This window comes from Pinus tabuliformis, chromosome 5_2 (genome assembly GCF_031772625.1).
Source record: "Pinus tabuliformis cultivar Carrire ecotype Pingquan chromosome 5_2, CPIR1, whole genome shotgun sequence".
NCBI lineage: Eukaryota > Viridiplantae > Streptophyta > Pinopsida > Pinales > Pinaceae > Pinus > Pinus tabuliformis.
In genome coordinates, this window is record NC_142306.1 from 163,933,803 (window position 1) to 163,961,581 (window position 27,779).

The 27,779-nt window shown below is 36.5% G+C and overlaps 2 protein-coding genes across 2 annotated transcripts; both read right to left on the reverse strand.

Annotated features, from left to right (window-relative positions):
• Window positions 1–3,962: 3,962 nt before the first annotated feature.
• LOC149158056 (calcium-dependent protein kinase 21-like) lies at window positions 3,963–4,706 on the reverse strand. Its single transcript, XM_089433864.1, has 2 exons — window positions 4,388–4,706; window positions 3,963–4,240 (listed from the first exon to the last, which is right to left on the reverse strand). Exons 1-2 carry the CDS (start codon window positions 4,704–4,706, stop codon window positions 3,963–3,965), a joined length of 597 nt encoding a protein of 198 aa, XP_089289990.1.
• A 1,708-nt stretch (window positions 4,707–6,414) lies between these two features.
• On the reverse strand, window positions 6,415–7,386 carry LOC149158057 (uncharacterized). The gene is made up of 3 exons (XM_089433865.1): window positions 7,237–7,386; window positions 6,606–7,124; window positions 6,415–6,510 (listed from the first exon to the last, which is right to left on the reverse strand). Exons 1-3 carry the CDS (start codon window positions 7,384–7,386, stop codon window positions 6,415–6,417), a joined length of 765 nt encoding a protein of 254 aa, XP_089289991.1.
• Between the last annotated feature and the right edge of the window lie 20,393 nt (window positions 7,387–27,779).

The following is a 27,779-nucleotide window of genomic DNA, read 5'->3' on the forward strand; positions in this document are numbered from 1 at the left end:
CGTACCTCAGATCGAGATTGCCACAATCTTTTCAATTCCCAACTGAACACTTCTAAAACTCTTAATCGCACAATGGAATCCAAGAAGGCAGTGATGAGTAGATCGACACATTCCAATTAAGCCATATGAGTTTTGGTGACCACACCGAAGTCAAGATGCTTTCAAAGTTGCCTTCAACTTCAAGAAGTTGCAATTTCCTGATTCTGCAGACCTCTTGACTGGAACTTGTATCAAGGGCAATTCTAATTCTAAATGGAACACTTCCTAATCTTCATCCTCCCCAATAAAGGTGTACCAAGGAGCCATCACAAATCCGCGCACTTATGTTATCACCTATTTGTGGTTTGAAAACAATAAACTATTATTAACATAATGTGTGGCAGACTGTTTTGAATAAAAAATACCGAAAGTTCTTTAGACATTCAACAATTAGGATGGCTCAAACACTTACAGAGGATGATTGTTGCAACAACTCATGAAGATGAAGATTCTTTATCGATCGCCAAAGCCAATGCGGTAATAATTCTGGACAATCCGCAATAGCTCTTCCCAAATCTATGAGGTGATCATGCATTCTTATTCTATTTTCATCGTCCAACTCAACAAGACACTTGTTGAGCAGATTTTGAAACCCTACCAAACCATTCCATCCTGAACCCCTCCATATTCTTACCCATGTATCCTTGTCTTTTCCTATCGAAAAACAGGCGATATCTAAAAATATTTGCCGCTCCTCATGATTGAGAGAGTCGTAACTAATTTTAAGGCTCCTTTCTATCTCTGTAGGTAATGTTTGGTGAAGTCCATTCAGTTTCTCTTCCTAGTAAAGTTTGTCATGTCCACAAACAAGCGACCCAAAAACTTTCAATGATAGAGGCAAACCATGGCATGCCTTTAAAAACCCATCTACAAGATTTTCAAATCCTGGTAGTGGATATGGCTGGAAAAAGGCATGCAAGCAAAACAGCTCTTGGGAGTGTGCTATATTGAGGCTTGGTAACTGATAAACTGACGACTCTGCAATTCCTGCACTTCTAAGGATATGCTTGACCCTAAACGTAACCAAAATCAAGCTCTTGGGGTGAAGGACATGCTTAATTGGCAAGAAAGGATCTAGTTGATCCACATGACCTACATCATTTAATATTATGAGTGCCTCACAAGCTGAAAGATTCTTTTTAAGTATCTCCACGCCTTCTTCCCACCTCTCAATTTTGATATCTCTATCCTTCAAGTCCTTAATGAGTTTTCTTTATACATTATTTAGAGACATTCTATTTTCATTTTCCCTCACATCAAATAGAAAGCAGGATCTATCATAATCTGACCTCTTACGATTAAAAAGTTCTTTGACCGGCATCGTCTTTCCAATTCCACCGATGCCCACAATCCCCACAACCTTGACCTCCACATGCTCATCATGATGCAATCGTAATGTCCCTTCAAAATCTTGTAACTTTTCCGCCAAACCAGTTGGATATTTTTCCACATCCAATGGCATTGCCACATTTTTCAACACGGCTTGCACAACCTTCTCCAATAGCTCCTCTTCGTGCTCCTCCAAGAGTCTCTCTTCACCCTCGTCCCTGAATATTAATTAAGACAGTAAAGTAAGTAATGACAAAAGCATACTTGAGATGTGATGTATGCTTCAATGGAACAGATTTAGACCTAATGTGGATCAAGACAGTGGATATCCTTACCCATTACCCCCCTGCAGTTCAAAGCCACTTATATTCGTGACATGATGAAGGGCGTTTCACCAAGTCTGGATAGTCTGCAAGTCGTACTGCTGCTTCTCTTCGTGGATACGTAAGGCTTTAGCGTACGATCCATCTTTATCTTTGCCCGTCCACCTGACCTCCGAGGGCTTCGCTTTATAGAAGACCGGAAGAATAATAGCTTTGGACTCCACCATGACGACCAACGCATCCAGGCATTGGATTCGGCATAGGTCGCAGATAAAATGGCTATATGGACAGAGGCTACTCAAACAGCAGCTTCTATGTAGCTTCTATCTGAGATGTAATATTGTGTCCAACCTGTAGTTCAGGCTTGTCGAGAAAGACTTGCAAGAGGCGACGGTATTTGTAACCATTAGACCAGTGCGCAAACTGTTTCAACAACTAATTTTTTGTAACCATTCTAATCTAATGGCTGAAATCTTTGCAATCGTCTTACATATAATCCTATGGCATATAAAGATGACAGGTAGGCAGAGAAAGGAGTTGATTTCAAAGGGAAATGCCTTATGGCGTAATTAATTAATCGTCAATGGTAAAGGTGACATACAAGGTGACATACCCATCCTCAGGTTTTCCAATACGTCAAACAATATTTTCATATATTATTCAAAGTATAACACACCAATATACATGTTCAAAAATACAAATATCTGCGATTATTTTGATGATAATAACAGATTTAAACCCAGCTTACCAGGCTAACCATGACAATGACCATGACAATTCCCTCCGTCAGACACATTGAGAAAGGTCAAGCTTATTTACCATGCCCAATTTAAATTTATATTGGTATAATTCTAACTGTATATGCTTACAGCTCAACCACATTTAATATCCTAAACCACATACAATATCCTATAACAGAGTAAATATTATTTGCCATGGAGAAAAGCAGAGCTTATTTACTATGCCATAGGATCAAGTGCAAGAAAGGAAGCCGCACGTGCTTGAACAGGGCTAGAAACGTTAGGCCGCTACTAAAAAAGCGTAACAAACTTACGTGTTAGTCTCGGCTTTGGTCTGTTCCGTAGTTTTAAATGAGAAGGAAGTCAAATCATTAGCACTACGTGTAAATTTTACAACGTCAATCCACTAAACTAATATTTATAAACTAATGTTTTTTTATTTAATGTCAATCCACTAAACCAATATTTATAAACTAATGTTTTTATATTCAGTCCTTCAAGCTGTGGATTTTTCCATTTTTATGTAGTTATAGAGAATCGTCTTTCCAATTTGCTTCACATAATATAGCTATTGAGATATGTTTTGATTATGCTCATACTTCAGATAGAAGTGAATACTTTAAGTAGATACGATGAATTGAATTTCAGATAGAAGTGATAAAGGGATTGAAGCGTTAAATCCATACTATGAAATGTGCACCTACAACCGACGGTCCTGGGTTCATTATCATGCTCATGCTTCTATCCCAACAACTCATGATGAGCAATTCTTATATTGCATGTAATTAGAAGGTTAGCATGCTGGGACAAGTTTCTTTCTACAGCTGAGGACATGTGCAATTTTAGAACGATCTAAACCTTAAAATGACATGCCAGTGTGATATTGAACCTGGGCAATCATTGTGGCACTGCTTTAGCGTACTGTCCATCTTTATCTTTGCCCGTCCCCCTGACCTCCGAGGGCTTCACTTTATAGAAGACCTGAAGAATAATAGCTATTTCTCAAACATTATATCGGATTAAATCTCAATAACATTCAATGTTCTATTTGATTAAATTCAAAATAATTCCTAAACATAAAATGTTTAAAGATAATAAAATGATTTACTCAAATGTACATAATATAAATCCTTTCAATGGCGTGCACTTTGCACATTGTATAGCAAAGCAGATCATGGGCTAACAATTGACTCATAATTAAACCTCAATATGCAGTGATATAAGCAAGATTCATTCAATTACATTCTTACAGACTATAGCCTGGTCGTTCTTCATCATCTGTATTCACCATGCCAACTATTTATTCATTGGTGGGCAGCCTCTTTCCTGCCCGTAGACACAATCTCTGTCTTAATGGTGGAGCGAAAACCCACATCCAACTTTACATTATCCAATATCTAGGGATGATTTACATCATTCCAATCATCACGTTTAAAGAGTAATTTAGTACCTCGCCCAATCTAAACAGAGTTTGGATATCAAAAAAGCTCAAAGAAAATAAGAACTCACTCAAGATTTGATCACAAGAAAATTAGCGTCTGCGGTTCTTCTGCTGCATTCCAAGAACGAGTTCCTTAGCGGAATCCGATATGGAGGGCAAGAAGGGGTAACTCAGCGTTGGGTTTGCCTTTTGTATTTGCTCATACATGACCACGGCATCGTTCACTGCCAAAAAGGGTGTCCTCCCGAAGAGCATACGGTACAACACCGCTCCTGGGCTCCACATATCAACCTCGTACGAGTATCCAGTTCCACGCAACATCTCTGGAGCAGAGTATAGCAATGTCCCTACGCTATCGAATTCAATGACTGTATTTTGACCACCGGCAAAAATAAATAAGCCATCAATATACTACAAGGCTATGCAATATTTACAAATAATAAATAAGCCATCAATATACTACAAGGCTATGCAATATTTACAAATAAATCTTCAAGAAAATTTCTGCAACGTACCATTCCAAATTGACCTATCAAAATTCCCAAGTTTAAAAACCCATGTACAGGGGTGTGCATTGTTTCCAGCGTTTGATATAAAAATACTCGATCGCTTTACATCTCTGTGAATGATTTTCCATGAGTGGCAGTATTGAAGCGATTGAATAAGAGATTGGATTATTGTGGCTGCTAGTCTCTCAAGAACGATGACATGTGCGTCAATAAAATGCTGGAGATCTCCCCCATCACACAGCTTTGAAATCATGTACACATCCTTTGAGCTTGTTGAGGAAGACTTGCAATCCATTGGAAATGAGGCGACGGTATTTGTAACCATTAGACTAGTGCGCAAACCGTTTCAGCAACTAATTTTTTGTAACCATTCTAATTTAATGGCTGAAATCTTTATAATCCTCTAAAATATAATCCTACATATAAAAATGACAGGTAAACAGAGAGGAAAGTTAATTTCATAAGGAAAACACATTACGGCGTCACAACTAAATAATAATTAAATTTCCTCAAAAATATTAAACTGAGAATAACCATTTTACTTTTCAGGACGTATCGTTGTACGTTGCCATTTTTCTTTATTTATTTTCTAGTTACATTTTTTTTCTTCTAATAAATTAACTCACTTTTAACATTAACATTATAATTCAGTACTTAGCACGATCTTTAATTAAGGGACTACGTGTTGTGCATCGCAGTGCTGCACAAGAAATACTAGAAGATGAAAATGGATAAAAGAGTAAAATGTCAACATGTAAACGGTTACCGACACAGGAAAGCTAATTTGAGATTCAAAGACAGCGCAGTGCCCCCATGAACAAGAGCCAGGCGTTATTTTCATTTTATACATACAGTTGGATGTGATAAATAATATTGAAGTGTATGTTCTGAACGGATATTTAACTTTATTTTACAGAGGCGGATGAGAAATTTCAAGAGAGGAAGAAATTTGGGTCAAATATATTTGGAAGGGAGATCATTCAAAGATAGATCCTCAACCCAGCAGGAACCAAGTAAGATACAAGTCTTCAGGTTTCCAATTTTTAAAAAGTCCATGACCTGCAACTGCATGTCATCTCTCTTGCCTGGAAACATATTCATCCTCCAACAGCCATTCATCCCCCAAACCTGAAATTTTGTTATTCATTCCCTGAAGCTGAAATCTTCACCCTGTAATTCATTTGCCCACCAGAAATCTTCACCCTCCAACTGTAATTCATTTTCCCACCAGAAATCTTGCAACCACTCTTTCCACAGCCTCAGATCTTTAAACAATTTCCGTTCTATCAAATCGCTGTCAGGGTCATGAGATTCTAGGGTATGAAGATGTGCCGCGTGCGCCAAGCCCCTTATGCTCTTCAGCTGGACACATCCAGAGACCCGGAGATGGACCAAAGATATCAACGTTTCAAGGCCTGGCAGCTCCTCCACCAATTCACACTTTCTCATGTCCAGTTCTCGGAGTTTTCCAAGACCACAGAGCCCTATTACTTTCTTCAATGCATCACAACCATTCAGGTCCAGTAATATCAGTGTTTTCGGCAATGCTCCAACCTCCGCCAGATCTAAACAATCGCTTATGTCCAGTTGTCTAAGGTTGGGGCAAACCCCTTCAGCAAATGATAATTCCCTTATTCTTGTGCCGTGCAGGTCTAACTGTTTGAGGCGAGGAAGCATGCATTCGTGACCAATGGAAGAGATCGCGAATCTCCCCCCACTCTGATCTGCTGATATATCTATTCTTTCTCCAGCATTTCCCACGGTGCCAAATGGCACTTCACGTACTGGGCAATTCATTGCTTTTAAAATTTCAAGATTGTTTAACTCTCTTACAGCTGCTGGTAAATCCTCTACTGTTCCACAATCTATGGTGAGATTGGTCAATCGTTTCAGATTTCCAACAGAGTCGAACAAGCATTTCCATTTCCCGCCGAAGAGTGTCAATTCTTTTAAGCTTTTCAAGCCACCCAGCGAAAGCGGCAGCATTTCTATAGAGGATTCTTCAGAGGATACTCTCAGAATTTCCAAATTGCTTAGGTTTCCAATAGCACGTTCAACTGCCCAATTGACTTCGGTAACTGTAGAAGGTCATTAACAATAACATTCAACTCCCTCAACTCCAGAGGTGCCTGCAATGCAGACTCGTATAAAAACCTCCACGTACAGGAACCGAGAAAAATATATACACAAACATCTTTAATAAACAAAGAAAAAGCCACTTTACCTCGCTTTCGTCATTCCAGAGTGTTTCCAATTGGAACTCGCAGCCCGCCATTTCTAGAACTCTTAAATTACTCATAGGAATCCAGGTAGGCAGGGAGTACCGACACGGCAGATGAGAGGAATCAATTTCCGAGCTCCCATAACTGAAGGAGAACCCATGCGAGGAGGAGACAACTTCTGGAGCAATTTCCATGAACCCATGTGAGGAAGAAACAATTTCCGAGCACCCATGACGAAAGGGGGAAGAAATTTCCGAGCACCCATCCGAGGAAGAAACAATTTCCGAGCAATCCTCTGGGGAAGAAACAATTTCAGAAACATATTCCGCGATCCGATTATGGGAAGACATATCCCAGCGAAGCCATAGATGATTTGACTGTCTCAGCAGGTTGGATAAGCTTTCACACCATGCACCTTCGACCCTCAGCAGCTGCAAACCGCGGACATCAACAAAACGATTGCCAACTGCCACAGGATTGTCCAAAGATAGGGCTGATGTTTGTGTGCTAATTCCCCGCACCTAAATTGTTCACTGGAAAATGTTAGAAACAAAATTGACACCCTTCCAAAATCCAAGAACTTGCATTGTGATAAAAAACACAAATTTTCTGAAAATAAATTTCAGAACTTACATATGATTGTTGGAAGAGATTGTAGAAGATGTTATCAGTTGGGCGCCAAAGGCGACGCTGAGGTTCTTTCTCCGCTGAAGCTCTGCCCAAATCTCTAAGGTGATCATGCATTCTAATACAGTTATTGGTATCGACCTCGACAAGATACATGTTCAAGAGATTATTCTAATACAGTTATTGGTATCGACCTCGACAAGATACTTGTTCAAGAGATTCTGAGAACCGATGGACCCTTCCCAATCAGATCCATCCAGGTATAGCCCTTCCAATGTAGTATTCGCTCCGCCTTTGAGCAGCACTACCATCACCCAAAAAGCATTCTCCTCAAACATGTACAGCAATGGAGTATTCGCCAGAAGTCAGTTAATAAGCCAGAAGTCAGTTATTAGATAAGCCAGTTATTGAGCGGCAAGATTCAGTTATGAGATCAACGGCAGTAAAGTTTTTAATCGTCTAACACTACGGCGTAACAAGATTCAGTTATGAGATCAACGGCAGTAAAGTTTTTAATAGTCTAACACTACGGCGTAACAAGATTCAGTTATGAGATCAACGGCAGTAAAGTTTTTAATCTTCTAACACTAAATTTAATGGTAAATAACCAAGACAGCGCGGATCACAGGAGAGGCAAGATTCAGTTATGAGATCAATGGCAGTGAAGTTTTTAATCTTCTAACACTACGGCGTAACAAGATTCAGTTACGAGATCAACGGTAGTAAAGTTTTTAATCGTCTAACACTAAATCTAATGGTAAATAACCAAGACAGCGCGGATCACAGGAAAGTTTATTTCAAATGGAAACGCGTTACAGCGTAACTAGCTATCAAACTTGATTCCAATAAATCGCTGCCGGATTTTGATTAGAAAAACCCACCGAAAAAACTTCCAAAAAATCGCATTATAAATACTGCCTTTACTAACTAATTGATTTATGTAACCATTAATTTAAAAATTAGATAAATATGACATAACAAGATTCAGTTATGAGATCAACGACAGTAAAGTTTTTAATCTTCTAACACTAAATCTAATGTTAAATAACCAAGACAGCGCGGATCACAGGAGAGGCAAGATTCAGTTATGAGATCAATGGCAGTAAAGTTTTTAATCTTCTAACACTACGGCGTAACAAGATTCAGTTATGAGATCAACGGTAGTAAAGTTTTTAATCTTCTAACACTACGGCGTAACAAGATTCAGTTATGAGATCAACGGCAGTAAAGTTTTTAATCTTCTAACACTACGGCGTAACAAGGAGAGGCAAGATTCAGTTATGAGATCAATGGCAGTAAAGTTTTTAATCTTCTAACACTACGGCGTAACAAGATTCAGTTATGAGATCAACGGCAGTAAAGTTTTTAATCGTCTAACACTAAATCTAATGGTAAATAACCAAGACAGCGCGGATCACAGGAAAGTTTATTTCAAATGGAAACGCCTTACGGCGTAAAAATAAATATCATATTTATCTAATTTTTAAATTAATGGTTACATAAATCAATTAGTTAGTAAAGGCAGTATTTATAATGCGATTTTTTGAAAGTTTTTTCGGTGGGTTTTTCTAATCAAAATCCGGCAGCAATTTATTGGAATCAAGTTTGATAGCTAGTTTCTGCACAATCAAAGCGTCCCAGGGGTTTTTCAGGGCGCTGAATCCAAATATGCAGTTAAAAAATCATTTCAACTGCAACAAATCAAGATTTAACCTCAATTTCTTCCGCCGGATTCCGTCACCGGAATCTCCAAAAAGTCGAATTATAGACAACTCCCTTAGTAAATATTGATAAGCATTAAAACAATTTTATTTAAATACATTTCAATTATTAATATTAAAATTTTTATAGGAATTATTTAAATTAAAATTTTATATTAAATTATTACGGTTAATTATAAAAAAAAATAATATATGTAAATAATAAGATTATTTAATTTTTTTTATTGAGATTTTTAAATTGTAAATAAATTTTGTTACAATATTATGGTCTAATATCATAGTTTACTAATACTACATGCTCAAAAAACTATATCAGGGTTCATGACACACATTTATATGTTAATTTATTTATTTAATTAATTTAATTAAAAAGGTAGGAATGGCATAATTATTTTTGTGATAAATGACTATTGCTAAAAATATTAGTATTGCATGGGTTAAATCCCTACCATCTACCTAATGATTACTGATAATTAAATTAAAATTCTTCAAGTCCTATTTGTCTTTATTTTATGATCTAATTTGTCCAAAATCCCTTGAAATCACAAGTTTGATGTATGAACTCTTCACAATGGAAATGCCCCAAGAGTTTTTAAGGGTGTTGAACCTAAAATGGAGTCAAAAAGACCAGTTTAAACAACACAAATCAATATTTGACCACAAAGCAAGCTGCTAGAAACTAAAAAAAGTCACTTAAAGACTACTCCATGTTATAACACCCCTATGTCACTTAAATATTGAGCAAATAACCAAAGGTTGTCTTTAATGACATATTGTGTAAAAGAAAGAAGACTTGGATGTAAAAAAATAACAAATGGTTGAGTAAATGGGGCATTTTCTTGAACATGTGTCCTATGAACACTTATTATGGATAAGGAGCTAGGGAGAAAAGAAAAGTGCTATAATGAAGTGTTTAATCCCACTCATAATCATCAACAAAAAACATACATAGAGGCCAATATTTCTTGGAGAGCCAAAATTCTTATTGTTCAATTAAGGACTAATTCTCATCAACTCCGTTGTGAAACCAGACACTGGAAAAGGATAAAAGAAGTGTGGGAGGAAAGAGTATGTATTTTTTGTTCTTCCTGAAAAGTGGAAACAGAAAATAATTTCATTTTAGAATGCAAGGCCTTCAAAAAAAGCAAAGAAAATTATGCAAATATTCTGTTAAGTAGCTCTTGGGATAATCAATTTAGTGAGGCGTTTGCTCTTGGGATAGTCAATTTAGCGAGGCGTTTGTCCATAAGCTGGGAGCATCTGGGAGTGTTTGGGATAGTCTATTTAGCAAGGGGTTTGTTGAGAAGCTGAGAGCTTTTGGGATAGTCTATTTAGTGAGGGGTTTGTCCAGAGCCTTTGGGATAATCTATTTAGTGAGGGGTTTGTCCAGAAGCTAGGAGCATTTATTATGAAGTTTCACATGAAAAGGGTTGAATACATCAACCAAATGAAGAAGCAATTTTTCTCATAGAGTGTCTTTAGCCTCGTGCACGTTATAATAATTTTCTTTCTTTCTTTCTTTAATATTTATATCAAAATGGATTGGAATAAAATGTAAATAAATAAACTTGTGAGAAGTTATTGGACGTTATCGTCATATAAGTGTCCTTCAATGCTTTAATAAAGAGTAAAATTGTAAATGTAGTGATCACCACCCACCTAAATTTATGCAAGCCCTTGTATATGAGAAGACATTTAATTTTTCTACTTTAAATATCATGTTATCATCCCTATCAAAGCAAAGCTATAACAACTATTAGTTTAGCATTAACCAACAAATTATAATTCTTAACTTTGAATAATAAATTTTTATTTTTCAATATTATTGAAAAAACTAATTTTAAAAACATAACCCTGTCACTCACTCAATATCTTATAGCTTAAACATAAATTTGGTAGACTAAATTAAATTTATGTTTAAGCTATAAGATATTGAGTGAGTGATAGGGTTCTCCGTATGCAAGATATTAGGAGATATACGGATGAACGCTGCTGTGGGGATAAGGATGAACGTTGACGGGTTAACCTCCATCTTGAGACATGTTGCCATTACCATAACGCAAGTCTTTCGCAAGTATACGACAGACTTCAGACTTTTTTCTATTTCTATACCACAGATTTTAGATTTTTTTCCATTTCTTATTTCTGTGAGTGGAGGGGTACATTCTACTTTTTCATATGAAAATTGAAATTTTATAAATTGATTTAAATAAAAAAAAAATTTAAAAATCTAAAACTAAACCAACCAAATAACTCTATAAAACATTTAAATAATATTAACTCCTAATTTTTTTACTATCTAAATCAACTCATCCATAAGTAAAATATATCTAAATACAAAACAGACCGTTTCATTTACACAATTCTTTGCTTTCCCCATAAAGTGGCAGGCTGTTTGATTCGATGTACGCAATTCTTTGCTGCGTACATAGGGAGATATGAAGACTATAAAAGAGAATATCTGACGCAGTAGTCAGCCAAAAGTTTAAGGAAACAATATAAAAGCTCTCGGTTTGCTTAGATGACCTTCGAATTATGGGACATGGGAGAAGGAAAAAAAACCCGGTAAACGTGGAACAACTTAGTTCTATATGGTCATTTTTTTCCGTAGATGTAAATTGCAGATTTTGGATATGAAACCTCCATGTTTGAATAGCGGAAATATTTAGAAATTTATTAATATTTCAAAATTTGTGAAGGTAATTAAAATAAATTAATAATTGTAATAAGCAGTCTTGCATATTATATGTCTGGAATATTTCGGAATTTGATAGATAAAAATATAGTGTTTTCAAATTAACTCTGTAATTTATATGATTTCAAGGGAATGTAATCGAAATAGACATTGTGCAGCTTCGCACATCATATTTTGAGAATATTTCGGAATTTGATAAACTAAGATAAATTTAAAATAATTAACATATTTTTTGTACTTTTAAACTTAAATCTCTAATTATATAATTTTAACTCAAAATAATTGAAATATACAAACAAATGTAATGGAAAATTTTGTAAATCATATTCCTAAAATCTTTCAAATTTAATGTATAGAAACACAAAAACGATTAACTTAAATTTTATGTATATGGGATTTCAAAATATTCTCAAATGATGCTACTATGATAAGGGCATTCAATTTTTCAAAAATTCACTTTTTATTTTAGTTATTTTACATTAAAATTTTAGTTTTGATTTTTGTCAAAAATATTTTAATACAAAATTTGATATTTAAGACAAAAATAATTTGAGAAAAAAAATATTTTGAGATAAAAATTTATATTTAAAATAAAAACAATAGATATTTTAAAACAAAACTTTAAAATTAAGACAAAAATAGTTTGACACAAAAATATTTTAAGACAATTTTTTTTTATTTAAAACAAAAACAGTGTGAGAAAAAAATATTTTAGGACAAAACTTTATATTTAAGACAATGACAATTAAGAGGAAACTCATTTAAGACAAAACCATATCAATTTAAGACAATAAGACCCTTGGCATGGAGATTGGTGAGGGCATCAAAACCCTCAATTACAAGAAAACCCCGAGTATAGAAACCCTCGGTGACGTCATAAGGCAGACATTCGATAGCCTTGACCTTGATGATGATGGGACTTGTTTCAAGTCCATGGCAGAGAAGGCATTCACACCCGAAGGTATTAGCACAACACCCTCCACTCTTTTCCTCAACAGTAGAATAGTAGATCTGGAACAACAAGTCCATGATCTGGAGGCTTTGAACCAGGTCATTAAAGAGTAGAGTTGCTAGAAGCAGAGCGAGGTGGAGTTACTTGCACAAGTAACGAGGCAGAAGCAGCAAGTAAAGGTATGGAAGTATCGGGCTTCCAAATGCTATAAATGCCTCAAGAAGGTGACCAAGCAGCTGTGAAAAGCCCGAGACAAGAAGCCGAAGATAGTGAAAGCAGGAATAAACATTGAAGTTCAGGACTGAGGAGTTGGCCATTCATTTTTGAGGATTTTTTGTAGAAGGTAAAACGTTGTGTGAGGACACACAACAACTTAGGGATGGGAGGATGTTGGTGTCCCAAATTTCCCTATTTTCTACCCCATTTCCATAAATATCAACCTCTGTTTTACCTCAATAAAGACCCTTCTTTCCTGCACTAGTCCAAGATAGTTACCCATTCCTGCACTTGCTCATATTTTACATTAAGATTTATTACATCACTTTATTTATCATTTTATATGGATTTCATGCCTATTTACATACATCTTTTAACTCACGTTAATTTCCTAGAGTAATTGTGGAACTTAGTATTAATTCTGAATGAGTATGACTAGTGCATGTAGATCCGACATTGCCACGAAGACTGCCCGAGATTTTTGAGAAGCCAAATATTCCACGACCATGGGTCTCGATCCTTGACTCCGAGTTTAGTTGCTGATGAACTGAAGAAGGATAATAGGTGGTGTGCAATCAGGGAATGTTTTCCAAATTTAGGTTATGGCCAAGTGAAATATGTGTGCATTATAACTGTTGGCCGAGTTTGTAATTTTGGCTTCTAAGTTTGTTCGGCCGAAAGGCCTGAATAATAAATTTTTGTAATTAGTGAAAACGGCTAGAGCCGAAAGGATGTATAAGATATAGATCATAGGTCAGATTAGCTAGCAAACCATCGACTGCAATTTCGTTTTTATGTAATTTGGTTATCGCCTCAGCTTTGGGGGTTGGATTGCTCTTGGGGTTGGACCTCAGTGTGGATATTCCCTTTGCAGCTGTGTGATGTTATAGTTTTAATAGTTATTTTTCAAGTTCTAATTTAAATATCTTTTGTAGCCAAAGTGTGAAACAGATCCATGGTTTAAGAGTTCGCTGCGTTTACTTTGTTTATGAAATTCCTTTCTCGCATTTCCTTTACTCTCAATCTCTATCTTAATTCATTTTTGATCGGATCGTGTAGGGAACTCTTTCTTGTACCAGTGCATGCATTTGCCTCCACTTTGGTTTAGTCATTTGTTTTGCAGCAAACATTGAATCACTTACCTACATATTATTTCCAGTTATTTTACAAGTGAATGAATCAATAAATTAGTAACTGTCTTCAGCATTAAAAGTACATCTTTATGGGATCTAGAAGGAGTTGCATAAAATTATCATGAACATGTTATACTTGCAAAGAACATAAGCATTTTGAGTGGATTACCAAATTTAATTAACACACGCAAAACACTTAGACTACTGTTTGATTCCTTTGAATTGCTTTTATTTCATGAAGTTTATTTCCTTTGCAAGGTTCAATGAATTAAAGCATCTTTCATTTTCACATATAATCTACTTCGGATTTTCATTTATAGTTGTAATTCTTTTTCAGCACATCTTTCAGTCCTTTTGAAAGTAATTTGGAAACTGGGTGAAGGAAACTCTGCCTCGGTGCAAGAGCGGGTCTCTTGTCATAGAAACAGAGTGCTCTAAGCCCTGAGGCTTAGAGCACCTTCACTAAGACATAAGTCTTCATTAAGGAAGGTCAAATATACTTTTACATAGGGATATTGTACCCGCACTAGTGCAAGTAGATTGCAACAATGCAAGGACAAGTTGTTTGTGTGGAAGGAATATCAGGAGGAAGACAGAACTCTACAAGGGCCCACTTGTCAGACTGTTAGCCATCCATCTGAAGATGAACATAGCATTTCATTACAACATTTAAGATTGTTTCTGTTGTGTGGAATTTCTTTACTTGATTTACTTGAAAATTATCTTTTACATTCCAGCACTAGAGTTGCTTTGGTGTCAATTTCCTTTCTAATTGTTTTCTGTTTGATTCTGCAAAGCATTTCCTTTAAGAAGTATGATTAGGGATAAGAAAATTTCATACCATTTTTGGCATTGCCCGTGCTTCGCCTCTAAGTTTACGAAACCTTGAAGTTGACAATTAAGTGTTGAGGAGTTTCCTCAAGCGCAATTCCTGCACCCAACAGGCATCACAAGGGAGAACTAGGTCAAAATGCACGGAAATGAACTAATAAGAGTATGTGCCAGGGAGTGTTAGTGAATTCTGGGTGTCCCAAGGACGAAGTGTGTTAGGAAAATTTTTAGAATAGGACGTGTAGGAAGCAAGCCCACAATTGTGATAAGGGGATAAACAAAGAAGTTTTAGACAAAGGGTGACTTTGCGCTAGGCACAACATTATTTTTTCAATGACTTGGTTGGTTTCCCAAGTTGCAAAAAAAGTAAGGCTATCTATAAGGGCATAACAAATAAAGAGTTCCAACGTGTGTCAGGGAATGCCAGGAAGTGCTAACACGTGCTAGAAAGTTCCATGGCATGTTAGGCATGCCAAGACATGCCAAGCACTACGGCATGCCAAGATGTGCTAGGTGTTAGGGTGTGCTACCAATACATTCTAGGGAGTGTTACGGAGTTCAAAGAAACACAAGGGAGCACTAGTTTCAATTTCATGGAAATGAATGAATAGGAGTGTGTAATAGGCAGTGTTAGTGAGTTCTAAGTGTGCTAAGGAGGGACTGATAAGGTATGTTAGGTAGTGCCAATGCATGTTAGAGTGCTAGGGAATCATGCCAAGATGTACGAAGTTCCAAGGTGTGCCAATGCGTGCTAAGGCATGCTAGTGAGTGCTAGGGAAACACAAGGGAACACTAGGTAAAAATGCATGGAAATGAATGAATAAGAGTGCGTGACAGGGAGTTTTAGTGAGTTCCAAGTATGTTATGGAGGGAGTGACATGGTATGCTACAAAGTGCTAAGGCATGATAGAGTGCCAGGGCAGCATGCGTCTAAGATGTGTTAGGTTCCAGGGTGTGACAAATTGTTTTGGGAAGTGTTATAAAGTGCGAGGGAAACAAAAGGGATCACTAGGTCAAAATAATGCATGAAAATGAATGAATAATATTTTGTGATAAGAAGTGTTTATTGAGTTCTAGGTGTTCTAAGGAGAAAGTGACAAGATATTCTAGGCAGTGCTAAGGCAAGCTAGAGTCCAGGGAAACATCCAAAGATGTGTTAGGTGCTAGGGTGTGCCAATGCATGCTAGGGAGTGTTAGGGAGTTCCATGGAAACACAAGGGAGCACTAGTTTCAAATGCATGGAAATGAATGAATAAGAGTGTGTGACAGGGAGTGTCAAGTGAGTTCTAGGTGTGTTAAGGAGGGAGTGACAAGGTATGCTAGGTAGTGCCAAGGAATGCTAGAGTGCGAGGGCGACATGCCAAGATTTGCAACGTGACAGGGTGTGGCAATGCATGCGAGGGAGTGTGAGGGAGCGCCATGGAAACGCAAGGGAGAAATAGTTTAAAATGCATGGAAATTAAGGTCAAATAAGAGTGTATCATAGGGAGTGTCAGTGAGTGTCAGGTGTGTTAAGGAGGGAGTGACAAGGTTATATGCTAGGGAGTGCCAGGGCATGTTAGGGAGTGGTAGGGTGTGCTAGGAAGTGATAAAGCATGCCAAGGAAAGAAGGGGGTGCTAACACATGCCACATAGTTCCAAGGGATTATTAGATGTGCCAAGTGTTATGGCATGTCAGGATGTAAACTATGTTGCTCAATTGTTTTATGGCCATGGTTGGACATGAGCCTTGACTTGGTCACTTGTAACTTGTTAAGTGGGATAATTTGAAATTGTAAATGAGTAGCCTAAGATGAGTTATAGTCAAATATTAGGTGAATAAGGCATAGTCTAGTTTTAGTAACCATAACTTGGTCAAGCTATTGTAGTCGAGGCAAGACTTGGATGGGTTCCCAAGTCCAAAAAAAGTAAGGTTAGTTGTGAGGGCATGATAGCAAAGGAATGTTAGGGCATGCCAAGGAATGAAAAGGCATGCTAACACATGCCATACATTTTCAATGCTTTTTGAGGAGTGTTAGGGAGTTCCAGGGCATCACAAGGGAGAACTAGGTTAAAATGCATGTAAATCATCAAATAAGAGTGTGTGCCAAGGAGTCTCAATGAATTCCAGGTGTCTCAAGGACAAAGTGTGTTAGGAGAAGGTTAGAATAGGACTTGTATGAGGGAAGCCTATGGTTACAATAAGGGTTTGGTCAAAGCAGTTTCAGACAAAGGGAGACTTTAGGTTGGGCACAACACTATTTTTCCAATGACTTGGTTGGGTTCCCAAGTCGCAAAAAAATTAAGGCTATCTATGAGGGCATGAAATCTAATGAGAGACAAGGTGTGCCAAAGAATGCCAGGAAGTACTAACACGTGCTAGATAGTTGCAAGGAATGTTAGGCATTCCAATACAAGACAATTGCTAAGGCATGCCAAGATGTGCCAAGTGCCAAGGTGTGGCGCGAAGGCATGCTAGGGAGTGTTAGGGCCAAGTGGGAGCCAGGGAAACGCAAGGGAACACTAGTTTCATGTGCATGGAAATGAAGTGTCACAAGTTCTAGGTGTGCTAAGGAGGGAATGACAAGCTATGCTATGTAGTGCCAAGGCATGTTAGAGTGTTAGGGAAGCATACCAAGATATTCTAAGCACCAAGGTGTGACAATGCATGCTAATGAGTGTTAGGGAGTACAAGTAATTGGTCAAACAATTTTAGTCAAGGCAGGACTTGGTTAGGTTCCCAAGTCTCAAAAAACGTAAGGGTAGTTGTGAGGGAATGATAGCTAAGGAGTGTCAGGGCATGCCAAGGAATGAAAAGGCATGCTAACACATGCCATAAAGTGTCAATTCATGTTGAGGAGTGTTAGGGAGTGCCAGCAGAAGGCAAGGGAGAACTAGGTCAAAATTATTAGAAATTGATGAATAAGAGTGTGTGTCGAGGAGTGTTAGTTAAATTATTAGAAATTGATGAATAAGAGTGTGTGCCAAGGAGTGTTAGTGAATTCCAAGTGTCCCAAGGATGAAGTGTTTTAGAAGAATTTCATAATAGGACTTACAGGAGGGAATCCTATGGCTGTGAAAAGGTGTGTACAAAACATTTTCAGAGAAAGGGAGACTTTAGGTTGGGCACAACATTATTTTTCTAATGAATTGATTGGGCTCCCAAGTTGAGAAAAAGCTAAGGCTATCTATGAGGGCATGAAAACTAGGGAGTGGTAAGGCATTCCAGGGAATTGAAGGTTCCCAAGTCGTGGAAAAATGTAAGGCTATTTGTGAGGGCATGAGTGCCACGACATGCTTGGGAATGCTAACATGTGCCAGATAGTGTGAAGGCATGTCAAACATGTTAAGATGTGTCAAGTGCTAAGGCATGCCAAGATGTGCAAGGGTGTGACAATTTGTGCCAGGGACTATTAAGGCAATAAAAGGGAGAAAGAAGTTAAAATACAAGGAAATGAATACATAAGAGGCTAATAAGTCATCAATTTACCTTTTCCATGAGGGGCATGCTAGGCACACCAACACTAGGTGCCAATGGGTGCCAAGTGACAAGTGTTAGTGCATTCTAAGTGCCAAACCTTCCTATGTTGCTTCTCATTTACTTTCCAAAAATTGACCTCAAATAACTTTAATATTAAACCATGCAAAAGCATACCAAGTCATCTCAACCCATGTCAGACATGCTAAGACTTTCCAAGCACCAAGACATGCCAAGTGTCAATGTGTGTTAGGTAGTGTTATGCATGCTATGAAGTGGTATGGCATGTTGAAGAGTGCTAAGGTGTGCTAGAGAGTAACTATACATGATGAGGAGTGTTAGGGAGTACTAGGACAACATAAGTGAGCACTAGGTAAAAATTCATGGAAGTTAATGAATATGAGGGTGTGCAAGGGAGTGTCAATAAGTGTTAGTTATCATGCCAATGAGGGAGTGACAAGGTATGCTAAGCACTAGTAATGCATGCGAGGGAATATCAGGGCATGTCAAGAAGTGCCAGAGTGTGATAGGTAGTTCCAGGGTGTGCTAACATGTGCCAAATAGTGTCAAGGCATGCCAAGACATGTCAAGTGCTAAGGCAGGCTACAATGTGCAAGGTGCTAGGGTATGCCAATATGTGTCAAGGATTGTCAAGGAAACAAAAGGAAGAACCAAGATGAAATGCAAGAAAATAAACACATAAGGGGGTTAAAAATTCAAGACTTCATGTTTTTCAAAAGGGGCATGCTAGGGACACTAATAATAGGTTCTAATGCATGCCAAGTGCTAATGTATACCAATTCATGCCAAGGTGTTCGAGGGCATGTCAACACATGCTAGGAGAGTGCTATGATATGCTAGGGCATGCCAACATGTGCTTGGGCATCCTAGTCATGACAAGATGTTTTAAGTACAAAGATGTTCCAAGACATTCGAGGTGCCAAGGAATGTTAATGTGTGCCAAAGCATGTTAAGGTGTGCAAAGAGTGTTGAGGAGTTCTAGGTCTCTCTCATTAATTGAATTGAGAGAGATTTATTATGTATTAAATAATATATTTCGTATACACACTAGTGGACCTTTATCTAAAGGGAATTTTCTAGATAATAAACCTAATAGAGATGAATCATGTGTTGACTCATAGGAAAATTATATTCTCATTACCTGAGGGAAATGATACACACTAATTAATTCTTAACAAATTGACTCACTCTAACCACTTTGGCCTTGGACACATAATGAAAAAGACTCCACAACAATGGTCTTAAACCATTATCTTTTGACAAAACATATAGTAACAGGCACATAACTTCATCAAAAACTCATTAGAATGATCGATGACGACGAACATTTTTTGACCGTCACCAAAAGTAGCAAAAAAGAGCATCGGTGAGGGTTAATAGAAGATCGTCACTAGAAGTGTCACCAAAGAGAGAATTAGTGACGGGCCTTTAACGACCCTCACCAAAAGTGTCATTGAAAATGGCTTTGGTGACAAACCTTAAAGGAACATCACTATACACACTTACAATAACCTTTTTTTAAGGACCGTCACCATATGCAACATTAGTGTTGGAGCTTAAAGGTCTGTCACAGGCATGACCCTCACCAATGACCTTTTTTGTTGTAGCGACACTTGTGTATCCTTCTTTAAAAATTGTAGATATACCTTCTTCTTGCATTGTTTATCTTGACCAATATCCTTCATTTAATCCATATGATATCCATGACCAGTCTTATGAACCTCATGTGATCAAGCTTGATATTACACCTCTTGTATCTAATATTATACCTTCCAAGATTCAAGAGAGATATAGACCTTTAAAATTGTCACATGTCATTCATGATTTTCCTCTGAACCATTATAAATACCTTCCCAAGTTTTATGGAGAACATGACAACTTTATGGCTAAAAAACACATTCAGGCCTTCGAGCATTTTATAGAGCTTTTTGATGTTGAGCGTGATGATGTTTACTTGAGAACATTTTCTTATTCATTGCAAGGGGATGCTAAGGAGTGGTTTAGGAATTTGGATCCTAAATTAGTTAATTCACAGGAGGAACTGACTAATCTCTTTCTGAAATTTTGTGGCAGGGGGAAATCCAGGGATCAACATCTTTCAAAGTTTTGTGTCATTGAAAATCATAGGGATGAAACTGTCTCTATGTTTAATAGGAAAATTTTCATTTTTTATGACAAGATGCCTAGAGACATTCAACCTCCTTAATTTGCTACCATGTTGTGTTATGCAACAACCTTTTATTCATATTTTTCTTACCTTTTCATGAATAGAAGGTCTATAACCTTACACTGAATGTCCGTTTCTACTTAGGACATAGATGGCAATCTTCAAGCATGTGAGAAATTCCCAAAATAGTTTCTAGATGAAACTACAGATGCAAATGAACAAGAGAATGAGAATTCTCAAGAGAGGTTTGGTTTCAATCCAAATCCTTTTCATTTTGAGTAGAGGATTGACAATGTCATGCATTTATTTGAAAGTATCAATGATGATGTTTTTGCAAAGAGTAATAATCAACTTGTCGAGGATCGATCTGTTGTCTCAAATTTTATTGTTGATGATATTCAAGTGGTTTTTGGTTTTCCCATATTTGATGAGCATGATGATCATTATGAGGTTGATTTTAAAGAACTAGCAACAATGTCTTCTCAATCAGAAAGTAATAATTTTCAGCAGTATCATAAAAGAACTCAACTCTTTGATGGCATACATGACATAGAACATGAGGAAAGTTGTGAGTCAGCGGAAGGTAATTCCTTTCCTTTATGATTTTCTTCATTCAAAATTTTGAAGGGAATTTTAAAATCATTAATAAAACAAAAGAAATTGGGCTGATGCAAAATCACATAGGTTTGTTGGAGAAACAACATAACAACATTGTAAATCAACAACAATATTTCTATGATTTTTGTGATCTTGTAGCTTGTTATATGGAGGGTTTTATCAGTCAAAAATTTCAGCCACTGAGCATCTGTGAGTTTGGAAATGAAGAGCATGATGAGCTGGTGTCAAAGCCAATCATATGTTATTTGCCTCAAGTTTTTCCATTGCAACAATTTCATGAATATTTTTAGCCTTTTTATGATAGCCAACAATCGAAATGTCATGAAAGAATGAGAGCAGTTGAGGGGTTCATACAAATTCACATCGATTTTGATTATTTTGAAGATCCTTTTGCAGCATGTCTGAAGACAATAAGAAAGACCAATTTTTCAGATTTTGTCAACATTGAATTTTTTTTCAAGCTTTTATTTGAGTTGTCATTAAGTAAGTCTTCCATTTTTCCCTTGATCAAAGACATGCAAGGAGTTCAACTAGTGAAAGAGATGCTTGATTGGTTGCAATGGGTTTTTTACTTCACTTGATTAAATAATTCATGACTTAATTGACTAGGTAGGTGTGACAAATAAGCACAACTTTTTCAACATCCTTTTAGTAATTTTCAATTTTGGATTTTCAGTAGTAAGTTTTTCAACGTTCAATTTTTAATTTTGATTTGGTTCAGTTGCAAAATGAGTTGATCGCAGGTCAGGTCACAAGTTTCAGATTTGGAAAATGAATTGATTTTCAGAGTTGGAAGCATCTCAATGGTCCATGCACTTGGTCTATGGAGGGTCCTTTGTTGCCTCTGAAACTGATAGCATCCCCATTGGAGCCAGATGTTAACACAATTTTTTTGCATTTGCAAAAGTTAAAAACCTATTGGAAAGAAGTGATACCTTAAGCCTTGTTAAGTTACTCTTGAGCCTGTGGAGGTTATTTGAAGAGAGCCTTAGGGTAGAAAAGATAGTTTGAGTCACAATTTCTATCCAATCATCATGAGGTTCCCTTTCTATGGATTTATTTTCACACACAATAGACTTTTGTGGATTAAAATATAAAACGTGCAACATCAAAGTGTCAAAGTACATGGCTTTTGGTGTCCAATTGGAAGCCAATGCAACTTTTCAATGTAACTCAAAAGTCAAATGAAAATGATTGCATAGTGATGTATAAAACTAATGCAATGAAATGTTTTTGCTGCACTAAAAGGGGTGCTACAAAATGTTTTTGTCGCGCTAATAACACTTTGTTTTTTCCCTTTTTTAGTCATCGTCTGCACGAGAAGTTTCTGAACAGTTGGAAATTAATTTTTTAAAACAAAATGAGTTTTTTTGTGGTAACAGAGTCATTAACTAAAACCTTTCTCAGTTTTTACATAAGTGTCATTGTTTTCAATATACTAAGGAACCTTTTGTTGGCCATTTTTCCATACTTAAATATTAAAAGATTTCTTGTTTTAGCCATTAACTTTGGGTGTTGTTCTCGAGGAGCTGAAAATGATTTTTTCAAATATGAAAGAGGATTTTGTTTGGAATGGGGTTATTTACCAAAACCTCTTTAAATGTTTATACATATATCATAGTTTAGGAGATATGAAGGAATATTTGGAGCCTATTTTTCATAAATTCGTAAAAATTAATTTTTTTCTACTTTTTATAAAAACGCCCAATCATCTTTCAGTTAGAAAACCACCTTATCAAATATTATCTCCTCCTTGATTTTTTTATTTAGTAAGCTTAAAATAGATGAAAAGGTTTGATTTCCATTATCCTTCGATCTTCATGAGAATGTAATTTTCCATAAATCCCCTAACTAGATTTCTAACACGTGATGCCCATAATTGGATGCACACCGTTATCGTCGGATATGGTTTCGCCTCGTTAGATTTCCAACCACAATTTGTTGGATGTCCCCTTTAAAATTTTCCACGTGTGTCGAATCCAAGATGCCCCAATCATCGGAGAGGTCTCAACGAAATTTTGTACTCTCTGATGGGTTTTCATCAACCTGAATATTGTCTATGTGATGCCTATCCCATCGCAATTCATTGCAACTCCCACCATAAATATTATGTAATTACATCGCATACCGACAATATGGCGTCGTATATCCCACAGATTAATTCTTTTCAGTTTGCAAGTTATCCGGAAAAAACGGTGTCAGAAATTTGATCGAACTTTCATCCCCGTTTGTCGTTACACCAATGAGTGACCTATGTCAGATAGTCAATGGGCATGTTTACCTCTCAGATCATTCGATTGAGTTTCACTGACGATCCTAGAAAACAATGTCTATCAAAGTGACAATAGAAGTCTGTCAAATAACATAGTAAACGTCGTTGGATTTTAGTGCACTATGCAGTAGTGTCTGTTCTATGTCGGATCAAAGAGGAATACACTGCTCATTTATTTATTCACTGTCTTTTTAAAAAAATAAAATTGGAAGGTGATTTTCTCTTGTTTTAACTTTGACTTGGTGGAATGGAATTTAAATTGAAAAGAATCAAAGGTTTATTTCTTCTTTTTTTTAAATTCTTTCTAATCTTTGTTTCTTAGGGAATTTGGCTAGGGCGAAATCATTGTTTGTTTCAAGAATTTGTGGTTTTTTGTGAAGTCATTACATATAATGCAAGATTTTTATATTGAGAAAGTGAAACCGTTGAAAGGGAAGAAGGCCAGAGCTTATCACAAATGTGGAGCTACTGATTGGTATAGTGTGGGGATTCTTTGATGGATCTTGAGGCGCTGGTATAGTTATTTTCTTCTCTCAAATATAGATGATTAAATGCAAACTAGATATCGGCCAAGGTACATATTTTACTGCTAGACTCCTTGATGTGTAGTGTACGTTAAAGTATTCAAATTGTATGGGATTCAAAAGTCCTTGTGGACTGGTTCAATGGAAGAGTTGCCTTAAGGGTTCGTCATTTAGAATTGTGACAAAGGAAAATCCACTAAGCAATATGATGATGTGTAAGTTCTTCATACATATAGGAAAAATAATGCCATGACAAATATCTTATCGAAAAAAGCTATGCTATTAGATACATTGGGTTAGTTTCCATCTCCCAATTGTGTAATGGTAATATATGGTCTATTTTTCCCTTTGATCCTATTCAAATAAGATTTAGTCAAATTTCAATATATGATAAAAGTCCAAAGCATATCTAGGATTTTATTCAAATCTATGGGCAGCGGAATCCATAGGTAATTTGGATTGAAGAATCATTTGTTTAACCACAAGATATTGTTTTGTTATAGAATATTGTGCGATTATATTGTTTTGTTATTAGAATAATGTGAGGGTCTGCTGATTTTAGATGTTTATTGTTATTAGAATAATGTAAGGTTCTGCTGATTTTATATCTTAATTCATATATTTTATGAGATGATGTTATTAAAATGGTATGATGTTCAATTGAGTTAAGAGGTTTTTGGAATATTTTATTTTCACAAATAACTTTTACTTTAAATTCTACGATAAAATTTAAAATTAATATTTATAATTTGATAGGACTGAATCTCCATAAACCACTATGATAGGTAAAATGTGTAATAGTTATATTAATCATTAAGTAACTTTAGTTATCAATTAAATTTGACATATTAATATGGCAACCGGTTAAGATTTCGGTGATGAAAATCAAACTGTTGATCGGTTAGTTTTGTTCAGAATCTTACAATGTACGCTCTTAAGACGGGTTACCGCAAGGATTCTTGAGATGTCCTCCTCGCAGCATTAGTGTCCTTTTACCCCCACTATTGCAAACTGAAATAGGAAGAGTTCTTGTGTCAATATCAATTCAAGAGAGGCTTGAGAGTTACTGCAAGTATTCTTGAGATCTCCTCGCAACGTTAGTGTCTTCTTAACCCCCAACTATTGCAAACTGAAATAGGAAGAGTTCTTGTGTCAATATCAAAACAAAAGAGGCTTGAGATCAACTTAATAATGTCCATCGACTTAATCATCTTAGTTTGTGGGCAACCATGGAATTTTTTGGACGAAACAACAGGTGCAGACTGTTAGTGTGAGGAACTAAGATGAAGAATCGTAGAAAAAAATTGATAAATATGTTCAGGAGCAGGTTCATTGTTTAACCTCGATCACGACGACTTGAAGTTCTCATGCATGTAGCCATAGCCATGCAGAATTGAGACTTCTCCCTATTCCCATAATATAACTAAACTTAATTAGATTAACTATATTGTTGATTTAGAATGTTTTCAAATAAAATAGAAATTCCAAAAAAAATTAAATTTTTTCAATTTAATTTTAAAATACTTCTGTAGGCATTGGGTAGCTCAAGTGGCTATAGTTTTGGAATGCCCATGGGGTAGCTCAAGTAGCTATAGTCTTGGAATGAAATCTTACTGAACTGGAGATCTTTCGAATCTTAAAACTTCTATGAGGCTTCTCACTTCTCCTTACTATGATAGCACAAATCTTCCTAATTAATTAATAATATATTAATGTATGTAATTATTTCGAATATTAAAGCTTCTATGAGGCTTCTCACTTCTCCTTATTAGGATAGCACAAATGTTCCTAATTAATTAATATGTTAATGTATGTAATTGAAATAAATTAACCTATGTAAGCTCATTTTTGCACAATCATATTAGCCAACTATTTCAGAATTTGATAAAAAAAATAAAGTTAAAACAATTATGATCACTTTTGTGTTTCTCAGATTTTCTCAAATATAAAAAAACTCAAAACAATTGACTTAACCTTTTATCTTTTTAAAATATTTCAAAATTAACTTTGCTCATTCGCTTAGATTTCATGAAAAAAACAACCTCAACTTTCAAAATTAAAATTCATGAACAAAATCAACCTCAAATTTCAACAGTTAAATTCAATTTTAAAAAGATGTTCCATCATATATTCCAGTCATTAGACTGACAGAAATGTACTTTCTCTAAACACCTCGTTCTTGAATTTCAAATATATATCCAGAGGGATATAACAAACTAAGATGTCACAGTCGGCTGGCCCTTGAATTTAAAACAACTACAGAAAGAAACATAATTAATTGCATGTTGCATTCATTCATACATGGAATTTCATGTCTCCCATAACTGCCATTAATACTGCAGATAGTAATCATCATTAAATGACATGGAGTGCCTTAGCAGTTTTATACCCAATTTGTTGTAAACCCATCGCATGATTTTCATCGGTTTCTCCTGTAAAGCTCATTCAATATGTCGACGAGAACCGCCCAGATTTTTGTTTTCTGGGCAAGTACTTCCATCGCAACGCACATGCAGGAGAGATGCTCATCTTATGTGTAGATACTTTTTCCAGCTGCTTGAATATATGTTGGTAAAGGTCCTCCAGCGTAGTGAACTCTGTTCTCAATTTCTGAATTTCCAGTCCAATATCATGTAGCTGTCTTGGGCGTTCACTCTCATAGACTTCGTCATGGCTGCTCTCTTCTCCACAGCTGCTCTGCATTCTAATTCGCTTATCACTGGGCAGCATATAATGATGCGTTTTATTTGTGGGTGTGAATGGCCATCTGATGCGAGCAGGTTCTGTGACTGCTCTCCATGCAATACAGTCCACGCACCTCTGTTCGATGTTCAGATTCTGGGCCCATGGAGAAAGCCCAGAGCAGCTTCGAAGCATAGTAATACAATCCAACCAAGATGACATGAGAATATAACTGAGGAAGGCTTCTGTCTTCGATATTAAGTTCCCTTCTTCCAAGTCCTCGGTCATTTCAAGATACTCTGCTGCACAGCGTAAGGCAGCGACATTAAATGCAGTGATCTGTATTGGAGCAGACCCACAGCAAAACTTTGCAGCTACTTCAAAGGTTTCTGCTCCTCCTGGAAAGCCCGCCAGCTTTATGTGATCATTTTCTGTGTTTCTAAATTCAAACACGACCCTGTTCAGCCGACCGCTTCTCGAAGGCAATGGAAACTTCCAAAAGGAAACAGTGACCCGTTCTATTAGTTTCAGCTCCACATACCATCAAATGCCGGAAGAAAATTGAATCATTTGACCTCATAATAATTTTGGGTTTTTTGTGTCAATATTTATAATTCGATAAAAGCAGTAATGCTTAATGGGTGACTGTAACACTAGACAAATGCAAACACCTCATGAACAGAACAAATATAAGTGCCAAATTTCGTTTTAAACTAGGATTGCAGGACTTTAACGAACTATGCAGTGGTCTTAAATTTTAATGGAGGAAAAAGAGCATATATTACCTTAGGAATATGGAGGAGCGCGTCGTCAACCTCCACTATCAAGTCGATTCCTAACTTTGTCGCTACAGACCTATAAAAGCCAAGTTTTCCTCAAGCAAATCAGAGATCTGTGCAGCAATATTGCACCAATTAACAGGCACAAGGGAAAAAAAATCCAACACAGATATTTCAAACAGATCTCAGTACCTACCCAAATGATATGATATTCCTAGTTCAAGAACATACCCAGACTGGCTTTTAGTGGATAAGTTGTTGATGGTAGTGTTCCCCTTCATCATGCTGATCTTGATGCTAGCGTCCGATTTCAATTCTTCATTTCATGCTAGTGCAATCAATCACATTGAAGGGAAGGGTAGGGTTGGGTTGAGTTGGGTAGCAATTCAGGCGAGAATCCAATGTCCTGTCAAAGCTAAAGACATGATAGGTCCATGTCAAAGCTGGAAAGCATCTTAAGCCTGTGAAGCCTTTTGATAAC